Here is a 12,060-nt window from a genome sequence, read left to right on the forward strand (position 1 = left end):
AGAATGCAACACACCAAATGCTATTGAATATGGCAAATATAGAAAAAATAGATATATGAAATGTTGAAAAGCTATCATTAATGGGCATATTTAATGAGAGTGACAATTAAGGCTCATGGGCCAAGAGATCTTTGTGCCATGGCGGGCCTTATCGGACGAGTCTTGTTGACATGCTGTCAACTTACGCACATCGATGATATCGCCGATTCGTAACCTTAACTTATCTGCCTCATCAATAATGGGGCGAGACTGCATTGCGATTCAGTTGGAAAACGTGAATGGTCGCCTATAGACATGAGTGCGGACTACGAGAGTGACTATTTTGTGCGCAGTCGGTTAGTTGTTTGGCCAAAACAAAACGACTAAAAGAACAAATTTAATTACTAATTACCCATGACTATATTGCCCTTAGGAAAGTGCGCGATAAGCCGCCGCTGTGGGACTCATTTCAAGATCCGCCAGCGAAGCGTACAAGTGGCTCCGATGCCTACTGGAAAAAGTTGCAATTTTTCCTCAAACTTTTCAAGCTTTTCACCTATCTGCTGGTGTTTGGTGTGGTACTGGGCTCTAGCGTGGCAGCCAATCTGATTTATTTGTATATGGCTGGCAATACAAATGGCGATGCAAAGGTGCGAGTGTGCAGCAAACACCGTAAGTCAAGGACAAGCTATGCTCTCCGGTTTACGTTTAATAAGCTGCTCTCTGTGGCCCCGCCTTTATGCAGTTCTACTCGATGGCCAGGTGATGGCAGTGCGCAGCAAACTGGAACAAATTGCCTGGGTATGGGCCCTGATCTTTGCCTTTGCCGCACCCGAGCTGTTCACCTTTCTGCGCGCCCTGCGCATCACCATGTTCAAGCGAGAGCGCCGGCCCAGCGGACTGGAAGTGACGCTGGTGAGTAATGTGTTTGGGTATTTATTGTGCCTTCCATGATTGATAAGGTCACACTGCCTTTGTCGCTAATCAGGTCACACTCTTCGAGCTGCTGCACGTCGTTGGCCTGGCCCTGCTCACCTTCACCGTGCTGCCCCAGCTGGATGTCACCCGTGCTGCAATGCTGGGCTGCTGCGTCTGCTTTGTGCCCGCGCTGCTCAGTGAGTAACACATTTACCATCTACCATCTAGAATCTGGCAACTAGCATCTGGCAACTGGCATCTAGAATCTCTGTCGTCTTATCAGCCTCTTTGTCGGCCAGACTGACAGCAATTAAATTGATTGCCATTCCGTTTTGCTTAACACTATTTATATATACTTGTTTTTTCCCAGACCTGTTGACTGGCACACGTTTGCATTGGAAATCTGCGGACATGTTTGTATACGGCACCTCCATACTGGCGATGATATCACAGGGCAGCGTCTTTCTCATTTGGCCAGCCATGTCCACGCAGCTGGAGGTACAGCTGCTGGCAATACCATTGCTGTTGGTCTCGTTCCGCTGGTGGGAGAACTTTGCCAATACGCACGAGGCGATAGGTGAGTGAACTGATTGAATCACAGTTCTGATAGACAATATGCGGCACAGTGGTACACACTATGTAAGTGTGTTCACGAAATAGTTTTTATAACAAATAAATAAATTAAGCTTTATATAGAAGTGAGTGACAGCGTACGTAGATGATATTATTACTGAAGCTTTTTTTTGGTTCGAAGTTGGGGTATAATTTAACCAAGAAATATACGACCTGCAAGTGGGGAAAAACGTTGTACAAGGTTTGTGTAGAAATGCATGGAAAACCAAGTAAACATCAACAACCAACAGCAACACAACCGATAAGTGTGCTTTAGGCGTCGCACCAATAAGCGGAAAGATCGCTGGTTCAAATAAGGCAACAATTGGCGATTTCTGTTAATTGCTTATTTACACTGTTAATTTCAATCATTTACATTGAAAAAGGTAACAAGAATAATTTATATTTGCAATTTACCATTACAACCTTAAACGATATAGTTTTTCCCGATATCCTCATGAAAAATTAAGTAGCTTAGAACATAACAATACATGTAACCTTTATCACAATTTATCCTCATAATAAAGCTCGAACTTTGCAATGTACCTGGAAAAACTTGCCTGAGCTAATTTTTAAGGCATTTTGTTTCGGTAATACAATATAGAATTTCAACTACATATTGACTGTATAGTTATGAATAGTTGTGAACATTATTTAAGTTAACTATAACTCTACTTTTTATTCCATTATTATTATACTTTCTAGCCTATATAATACGCAATATACGCTGTACTCGGTCCCGCTACCACACGTACCTTTATCTGGCACCTCTTAAAATTGCCGTCTTTGGCTTGATGGGTTTTCTGTTGCACGGCGAGCATTTCTTCGACTACTTTACGCTGTTCGTCAAGGCTTGGCAATCGCATACCATAACGCTGACGGTAAGTGATGCTCATTAGATGGAAATGTGTTGACTTTTGACTCCCATTGATGACATCGACTCCAGCACACGGATGGCTTGCAGGATACGCTAAATTTGGCACACACGACCAACGCCTCATTTATCAAGCCCGCATCGCTGGGACAGTATACGCTACAATCGAGCAACAGGGCCGTTGTCTACGCACTGCTGCTGCAGGTGGGCGCTGCCTATTTGTGCCACATTTTCGGCAAGTTCGCGTGCAAGATTAAGATACAGCATTTTAGCTACGCGCTGCCGCTCAACCTGGCCGCGCCGGTAACTGTTTGTGTGGCCACATTGCTGGCGCAGATGCGTGCAGCTGATCTGTGCTCGCTGCACGGCCTGCTGCCCGATTACCTGACGCTGCAGCCACTTGCCCAGGATCTGGGTCAGCTGGGCGCACTGAGCCTGGAGTATGCGCTGTGGCTGTGGCCACTTTGGTGGCTCGCCCAAATCTGGACGTGCCTGCACATCTGGCAGCCGAGAAACGATAAGAACGCGCCCACCGAGAAGCTGTACGTGTGCCCATGGTACTGTGGCCTACTCGTGGATCAGTGCTCGATGATGAATCGCCGCATTCTCGACTGGAGCGATGAGTACCTGGCCATCAAGGTAGGTTCTCTGTGCAATTAATTGCGCATAACGAATCCAAATTGTGATTTCAACTTGAATCTTGAATCTTAGAGAATTATTGTAATCAGGCGTTAACATCAATCATTCTGTTCGAGTCGTAGGCGTCAACGGTTCACAGAGCCTTGCTGCTTATTATCACACACATCCTCCCATACATCTCCACACACTCCCCGCCGCCTAGTCTGGCTTCCCTCATCTTTCAATCTCACATCTACAGGACTTTTCGACTGTGTCGTGTTTCGCTTCAAGTATTAGGCGTTGTAATTAAGTTAAATGACGGGGAAACTGCAAAGTTCTGTGTATATTTATGCCTACCCATTCCCTACATATACATTCCCATTCCCTACACATAAATATGTAAACATATGCGCATGTAGTCGAATTTTTGTCAATGTAAACTTAATTAAATATGCTACAAATTTGGTCTGTGCGTGCGGTTCACGCTGTGTTTTTGCTAGACGTCAATGTAGCTGGCTTAAAAGAATAACAGAAACACGCAAAACTAATTAAAATCCAAACGCAGTTGTTGATTTTGAGGATTATAAATATGACTAGCTGTGAATTATTTACTTAAAGCCGCGCAGGTATTTGAAAGCTAGCTAAAGTTCTCAGCCGTATACTAAAGCTTAAATGTACATAAAAGTGGAGAAGCTCTAGTAAATGTATTATGATTTTGTTTCCATGAGGTATATATATATATATTCCTGCTGTATATAACTCTGTTTCTATCTGAACAAGTCTCTCACTGTTAAAGCTATTGTCATGTAACTTTACATACATGTTGTCGGAGTACACCTGATCCGACCACTATATCATTTCACTAGAAAATATAGTTCAAATTTGTTCCTCAATATTATTTATTACACATATGCAAAATGCTTTCAATATTGACTTACTCTATCATATGGTTGCCATAGTAAGAAACGCGAAAAGTGGAAAACTGATTTGTATTTAAAAAATATGTTTAACAAACTCAGCAACTGCGAGCTTAAAAGTTGTCCAAAGGCAATTTTGGATGGTTAGATTATGAAGATTTTCTAGGAAACATCGGTCAAAAATATAACTTTTGTATTTCTCAGCCACATGTATTTAAACAAACAGACAAATTCGCAAAAGTTCATTAAATTTTCATAGATAGCCATTAATTATTTTCCATTTCCCCGAAAACTTTATATAAGATTATAAGATTTATTCCTGATAACTATTTTAATAAAAATATAATTGTGATTTGCATATCAGAGCGATTTAACGACACCCAGAGATCCAGTCTTGGCCCTGGCTGCCGACATTAATGCCAGTCGCGATATACAGGAGCAGGATAAAATACCGCAACTGATTGTTTGTGCAACAATGTGGCACGAGACCGAGGAGGAGATGATAGAATTTCTGAAATCAATTGTACGCTTGGATGAGGATCAATGCGCACGGCGAATGGCAAAAACGCATCTAAACGGCGGCAAAGCGGATGATGAATACTATGAATTGGAAAGTATGTAAATATGCCAAGTGCATTCAGCTGCATTTCAAGTTTTTCTACCCTTTTCTCTTGCCAAATCGAAACTAGAAATATTTCAAATTTTGCATAAGCAACGAATCCTCGACCTGCCACCGCAACACTCAACAGCTCTGAGTGCCTCGCTGTCGTCGGCAGTTGTTGTCCTGGCCTCGCATTGATATGCATATGGAAAATGTATTTGCTTTGGCTTTGCCTAGCCACATAAATTCTCCGAAAAAATAAAAAAATGCCTGTCAAATTATAAATCTATGCAAGCCAAATACACTGCTGCCGAAAAGTATGCAGCAGCTGTGAGAATAGTTTTGGCGAATATTTATAGCATTTGGCGTCTTCATTTCCGGATTCACTTGCCAAAATGGCGTCTAGCCAAAAGTTACCGCCCAACCTTTTTTTTTATATATAAATTTCTTAAGTCTTTGAATATTTCAGTAGAGTATTCACCCTGCATTGAGTCAATGCTGAAACGCGTTTCGAATACTCGAACACGTTTCGAATACTTGAGTCTAGATTCAAAATTGTTCGGCTCTAGCTGTTTGAGTTGCAGATAAAAAACGGATTCAGTCGTGAAATTAAGCTCCAACTAATCGAACGAGGTTGTCTGGCACAACTCAAGCCAGAGCGCCTCGGCGGCAACAGCTTGAACATGTAGCTCGAACATGTTGCTAACTCAAGTAGCTCGACCTTCGTGGCTGGAACATGTTGCTAGCTCGAACAGATCAAACATCGAGAATGAATTATTAAAACTCTGCTTAACGGTTTGCAGTTCAATCGATTAAGCATTCGAGTCTGATTCAAATAAATTAGTAGAATTGAGTTTGAATCCATACTTTCATGCCCTAACCCCGTCGTTTTTCATTTACTTTGTAGCTAACATATTCTTTGATGATGCTTTTGTACTGGACGAGAAACACTGTCAGAACAAACGGAATCCTCCACTCAATGAGTACGTGAAGACACTGACACGAACTATAGACAAGGCTGCTTTCGAAATCTATGGCGTTAATATTAAAATCAAGCCGCCATTGAAGATTGAAACGCCGTACGGAGGCCGTTTGGTCTGGACACTGCCGGGACGCACCAAAATGGTGGCACATCTGAAGAACAAGGACAAAATACGGCACAAGAAGCGCTGGTCGCAGGTCATGTACATGTATTACCTGTTGGGCTTTCGCATCATGGAAACGGAGCAGCTGTCGGCACGTCGCAAGGCTGTCATTGCGGAGAACACATTTCTGCTGGCGCTAGATGGGGATATCGATTTTCAGCCGCGTGCTGTGCAGCTGCTCATTGACCGCATGAAGGCAATTGATGAGCTGGGCGCCGCCTGCGGACGCATACATCCTGTCGGTCGCGGGCCCATGGTGTGGTATCAAAAATTCGAGTATGCGATTGGACACTGGCTGCAAAAGGCCACAGAGCATGTAATTGGCTGTGTCCTGTGCAGTCCGGGCTGCTTTAGCCTTTTTCGCGCCAGCGCCTTAATGGAGAACAGTGTCATGAAACGTTACACCCTGGTCAGCTCGGAGGCCATGAAGATGGTGCAATACGATCAGGGCGAGGATCGCTGGCTTTGCACGCTGCTGCTTAAACAGGGCTCTCGCGTGGAATACTGCGCTGCCTCCGATGCCTTTACCCATTCGCCGGAGTATTTCAATGAGTTCTACAATCAACGCCGACGCTGGGTGCCCTCGACAATAGCTAATATCTTCGATATCCTGGCCGATGCCCGCACCGTGGTGAAGAAGAACAACTCCATATCCACATTGTACATTATGTACCAGGCCATGCTCATGATTGGCACTGTCCTCGGTCCTGGCACCATATTCCTGATGATGGTTGGCGCCCTGGTCGCCGTCTTTACCATTGACATTTGGACGGCATTTCTATGGAACTTCTTTCCCATAATCATTTTCATACTCAGCTGCGTTTATTTGAAACAGAAATTCCAGCTTCTAATTGCATTTGTGATCAGCGCTCTCTATTGCCTGGTCATGATGGCTGTGCTCATCGGCATCATTGTTCAAATGCTCGAGGATGGTCCGCTGGCGCCTGCCTCGCTCTTCTTTCTCTTGGTTGCCGTTCAAATCACAATTGCAGGTAAGCTTGGGGACACCGGTTTGCGACTCCATAAATTATATTACATTACTTAGATGGAGAGTAGTATCATAGAAGTATAAAACACTCGTTGATAACAAGTTATAAGGAATTATCGACAGTCTGATTTAGAAGGAACATTCTTGCGATTTTGTATTCGCGAATATCTCGATGCTATACAATAAGCCCAGAAATAGACAGCCAAGTTAAGCAAGACAGCATTTGCCATAGACCTGCTGTTTTTGTGTATCTTTAATCGTGCGGAACTTTCTTTCTTCCTATGTAGGTCTGATGCATCCTCAGGAATTTTGGGCTTTGCTGTGCGGTGTTATCTATTACATAACAATACCCTCGATGTACATGCTGCTGATGATCTATTCGGTTTTCAATATGAACGATGTTAGCTGGGGCACGCGAGAGGCGCCCGTGCTCAGAGATGATGGCGAGGAGTCGCCCAATGATCCCGATAATTATTTGCCCGGCTGGCTAAGCGACCCGCTGCTCATCGACTCGGAGCTGGGTGAAATATCGCTGGTGGAGCAACGCTTTTGGAAGGATTTGATCAAGCAGTATCTAAAGCCACTCGAGCTGAGCAAGGAGCAAAAGCAAACTATGGCCGACGATTTGAAGGAGCTGCGAAATATGATTGCCTTTGCGTTCGTCATGGTCAATGCAATTTTTGTGCTGATCGTGTTTCTGCTGCAGCTAAAAAAGGACTATTTGCATTTGAAGTGGCCCATAGATCCCAAAGATTTTGTGTCCTTCGATCGTGACAATCTGCATGTGGGCATCTACAGGCAGTACAAGGAACTGGATCCCATTGGACTTTGCTTTGTCATATTTTTCGGCTTCATATTGGTCATCCAGTTTATTGCCATGTTCTTCCATCGCTTCGCCACAATGTCACAGCTGTTGGCCACCACGCAGCTGGACTGGTTTCGCTCCAATGGACAGCTGAGCGATGAGGATGCCGCCCTCGAGCTGAATGGCAGCGCGGTGCACATAGCTCGTCGGCTGCAACGCCCCAGGCGACTGTTCGACGATGACGACGATGTGGATGCCCATCACTATGATGAACTGGAATTGGGCCCAGGCGATGCACATCGCGAGAGCTTGGCTCGCAGACAGACCATCTTCAGGCTGCATGAGACACGGAATAAGCAGCAGAGCGATTATAGTGATTTGGTTAGAAACTTTGAGAAGCGCTTTTTTAGCGAGGATGAGCTGAACATGAAGAATCTGCCCTTGAGCCGCAAGTCCATGAAACTCTTCCAGGAGCGTCGCTCTGTGGCCAAGGTCAATGCAGCTGCCACGCCCGGCGGCACGCCCACGCCCAAAACGGGCAAGCGACCGCCCCTGGTGGTCAATGCACAAAAAAAAGTGAGCTTCAGCAGCAGCAACACGCAAATCTACAATAACGGCAACACAGAATTATAAAAAAAACCCAGTATTACCCATGTGAATCTGAAAACTATACGAGTATATATATATATATCTAACTATCTATCTATATGTAGCCTAACTATAGGAGTCTGTAACCTAACCTAAACCTAAAAGCCCTGCGGCAAAAAATATAATTAATTGCATTTAACTCAAGTGGCAGTCAGCGAAGCTTACTTCCATGCTGCAGGAGCGGAACGTCTTTCGCCTCATTAGCATAATTACAAGATGGGGGGCTGGATGGGTGGTTGAGTGGGTGGGTGGTTGGGTGGCTGTTGGGCGTCATTCATCAATGTCGCGGCGACGCTTAGAGTTAAGTGTGCTCCTTGGCTGCGCTTTTTGTGCCGCTAACTAAGAAAGTTCGTCCCTCCGGCTGCAAAATGCAAATCAAAGTGTGATTAGCTAGGATTTGATGAAGTTTCTGCTGCAATGCACAACTTTTTACTGCCGCCCACCCCCAACACACGAGTGTGTGTGTGGGGTGTATGTGTGTGTGCGGGGGCGCCTTGTTGCACCTAGGTGTTGGCATAACTGCTTTTTAAGTGAATGCTCTTCTTGTCATGCTCTTCAAGAGGGTATTAAAATGTTCTCAAGAAATGTGCAACAAATATGAAACTTTTTCGGATCTATAATATATATAGTAGATATATCGATATGATATGCCCATCTTCTGCATGTCTGTCCATTTCTCTGCATGTATAAAACCGCAGCTAGATATCTACTTAAGTCTATAAACGAAGTTTCTAGCTTACTCGCACAAAAATTAAAGAGCGTCAAATGCTACAAAAAGAATGTGCTTTTGGCCACCATTCGTACTATTCCAATTTTGAGATCATTTTATTACATTTTGGATTAGTTTGTAATTTTATTTTTCCTAATTTCAAGAAACTATTTTCTATCAGCCTTGCTAAGTTTTGGCCGCAAATGTTGGCATCGGCTATATATATCATATAACTGCGCTTGGAATGATCGGTCACATATTAAGTTCTTGCATGAACAACTTTTTAGATTTCAAGACATCTTGAGCAAGCCCAGCCATACGCACTTCAATATTCTCCTGAAACATCTGTTCAAGCAGATTATGAAAGAATCAGTATGAAATAAAGCTTTTGTCCAAAATAACATGTGATAATATGTCATTAAGGGTATTTAATCTTCGGGCTGGCGTTACCTCCTTTCTTTTGTTAGCTGAGAGAATGAAACGCAGGACTAGAACCTACTTTGCCAATGCGCATATATTAAACGCGGCACCAACTGACGGCGAGTGAATTGTGGGTATAAAAAGCCGGAAGGGACAGTGTGTGGTATATATAAAAGTCGATGAAAGAAGAGATGGAAATGCTATAGATAAAATAGAATACCTTAGCTAGACAAAAAACATCAGTTGTCTTCGGTATAACGAACTTGAGATACCCTTAAGTTCTGCCTCAAAACGAATTGATTAAAAATGTGCAAAATTTTATGTAAATTTTTAAATTTCTTATACTAATTATTTAAAACAGATTTAAGCAAATAAATCGAGCGCTTGGCTGTAATATCTATGAAAACAAGACGCTATTGTTACAGCTACGAATTTAATAATCATCAATGTTAACCGATTAAGAAATATGCCAAATATATAATATGTCTCTATATTTATATGAAATGGAATTTAATTTTCTGAACACATTTGTAATGCCCACGGCAATTGTATGAAAGGCAATCAGCTTGGCTCAGTAAAGTAATTTGAGCACTTTGTAGGAAATAACAATTAGAAATTCGTTTCAAATTAAAAATGTTGTACCTTTTTGTTAAAAAATAGAATGAGAATATCAATTAGTGCATAGCCTCAGACGTAAAGATAGAAAAGTCGATTTTAAAAAAGTTTCCAATCGCAATGAATAGCAGCACGGTTCAATTTAATGGCTCGCTTGGCTAGAGATGCAGCAATATATGTATACATATTCACAAAAATATATTGATTAACCTTGTACAAGAATTCACAAGCTAAGGCACAATTGTGCAGTGGGGCATACGGACAGTGGCTTAAAGCATTCACATTTTATGAAATGCAAACAATTTCAGACTTCAATGGGTGTTTTTGGCCTTGTCGAGCGCAAGAAATAAGCATGGAAAACTATAACGAATCTGCGTAGAGCAAATTCTGGCGAATGTCCAATTAGGTTTCATATTTTTGCTATTATATATTGTCCAAGTAGAAAATCCATAGAATTGAGCTTATTTTTGTTTGGAATTTGGCCGACGCGGCGTATGCTTAATATTGTTTTCTTTGGGCGCCTTTAGCCTGAGGCCAAGCACACAAAATTCACATTTTCATATTTATGTAGCCGAGTTTCTCGGCTGCACCAAAAAAAATAATAAACCGCTCGACGAACACATAAAACAAAGTAGCACGGAAACGGCATTGGCGCATAAAATACATAAAATTCAATTGAAAAACTTTGCCATTTTTTTTTTATATTTATATATATTTTTTTTCGCCAGCAACTATGCAACCCGCAGGCGGGTACATAATTTTGCACTTATCTGACCCCAGGCAGTAGACGGATTCGGTTGGGGTTTTGTTATTGTGTTTCATGGGTTTCCTATGCAATTGGAAATCCGGGACAACACGGCCGGGCCGGGACACGACAGGAAAAACAAAAACTTTATTTTTGCTTTTTGTTAATTTTAATGTCATTTAATTATGAATATAATTCTGAGCTGGCTGTCAACAGCTTCTGACCCAACTTGTCCGACAACTGTTCTCGGCTGCCGTTGTTGCTATTCTTGTTGTTGTTTACGAAAATAGTTAAATGAAAGCTGCAGGATATTTGCACACAATGTGCACTGATTATGAACCGTGTCCTTTTTGCCTGTTATGCCCTCGGCATTGCACTCTCGTGTTGATATCCTGTTGTGCTGCCGCCTCGCAGTGCACTTTTTGAATAAACAAGTCTCGCATTTTTGTGTTTAATAAGTTAATTAAGTTTATTTCACTGCCCTCTATTTGGCCTACAGACTGAACTCTGCGCTGACCGTATAAATGCCACAACTTGTTATTCATAGTACAATATGTGCGACAATTAATTTTATAATCAAATTTTTTCTGCGTTCGCATTGCCCTTTTGCCATTTGAGTGACATTTGGTTGCCTTTCAATATGTGCGAAAACTTTTTGCTATTGTCGCCATCAATTTGCGTTCTCATGTGATGCCATTTTTAATTATTTGAGATATGTGTTATTAAATATACACAAATACCAGATATTATGCAAATAAAGTCATTTTTGATTAAATAAAAAATAATTAAGGGCCTTAGAAATATGTTTTTTTTACGAATGCATTGAAATAAGTAAATTTTAAAAAATTCATAAAAATGCTGATGCAGAAGAAAACCTTTTTACAGTCAACTATTATGTACAACATTTTAAATGGAAAGCAATTAATATTACAAAGACAATTTAGAAGCACCTTCAATTTCCAAGTAAGGTAAACGATTTTATTTCAATTTTACTTTTCCGTCGAACTTTTTAATTGCTCTGCCTAAGTCGCCAAAAGAATTTAATGGCCACCACAGCGAGCATATTAAATTATTTAAATATAATAATAAATAAATTGGAGAAGAAAGGGCTTTCATTCGCTGTAAAAACAACCTCAAGCTTTGCTCTCTTTATTTTTGAGTAAATGAAACTTAATGTGTTGCCTTCAATTATTGAACATTATGTGTGACCCAGGAATTGCAACAAGCTGCAAATGGCAACAATAATTACAATAACAATGCAGTTCAAGCAAACACTGAACAGTCTGATAACGGCCAAGCTCTCCCATGCCCCATATGATAAGCAGCCGACGAGCTGCTCCGTGTTCAAAGTGTAAATGTTTGCCATAATCTGAAACAGAGCTGAGCATGTGTGTGTGCGAGAGAGAGAGAGAGTGTGTGTGTTTGTGTGTGTGTGTGTGTTGCTGTGCCTGAGATTGATAACATTT

The 12,060-nt window shown here is 41.9% G+C and overlaps 1 protein-coding gene across 2 annotated transcripts; it reads left to right on the forward strand.

Moving 5' to 3' along the window:
* The first annotated feature begins 294 nt into the window (after positions 1 to 294).
* LOC115766773 (chitin synthase chs-2) lies at positions 295 to 8,143 on the forward strand. 2 transcript variants are annotated; one of them, XM_030710794.1, is made up of 10 exons: positions 295 to 335; positions 413 to 651; positions 722 to 894; positions 968 to 1,094; positions 1,268 to 1,474; positions 2,215 to 2,390; positions 2,456 to 3,022; positions 4,283 to 4,532; positions 5,427 to 6,656; positions 6,940 to 8,143. In XM_030710794.1, the coding sequence occupies exons 1-10, from the start codon at positions 295 to 297 to the stop codon at positions 8,088 to 8,090; spliced, it is 4,161 nt and encodes a 1,386-aa protein (XP_030566654.1). In that variant the 3' UTR covers positions 8,091 to 8,143. The 2 variants fall into 2 exon arrangements, with proteins under 2 accessions (XP_030566654.1, XP_030566647.1); XM_030710787.1 differs by having other exon boundaries at positions 725 to 894.
* The last annotated feature ends 3,917 nt before the right edge of the window (positions 8,144 to 12,060 follow it).

Source organism: Drosophila novamexicana, unplaced genomic scaffold (genome assembly GCF_003285875.2).
Source record: "Drosophila novamexicana strain 15010-1031.04,08,12 unplaced genomic scaffold, DnovRS2.1 tig00000009-arrow-pilon, whole genome shotgun sequence".
Taxonomy (NCBI): domain Eukaryota; kingdom Metazoa; phylum Arthropoda; class Insecta; order Diptera; family Drosophilidae; genus Drosophila; species Drosophila novamexicana.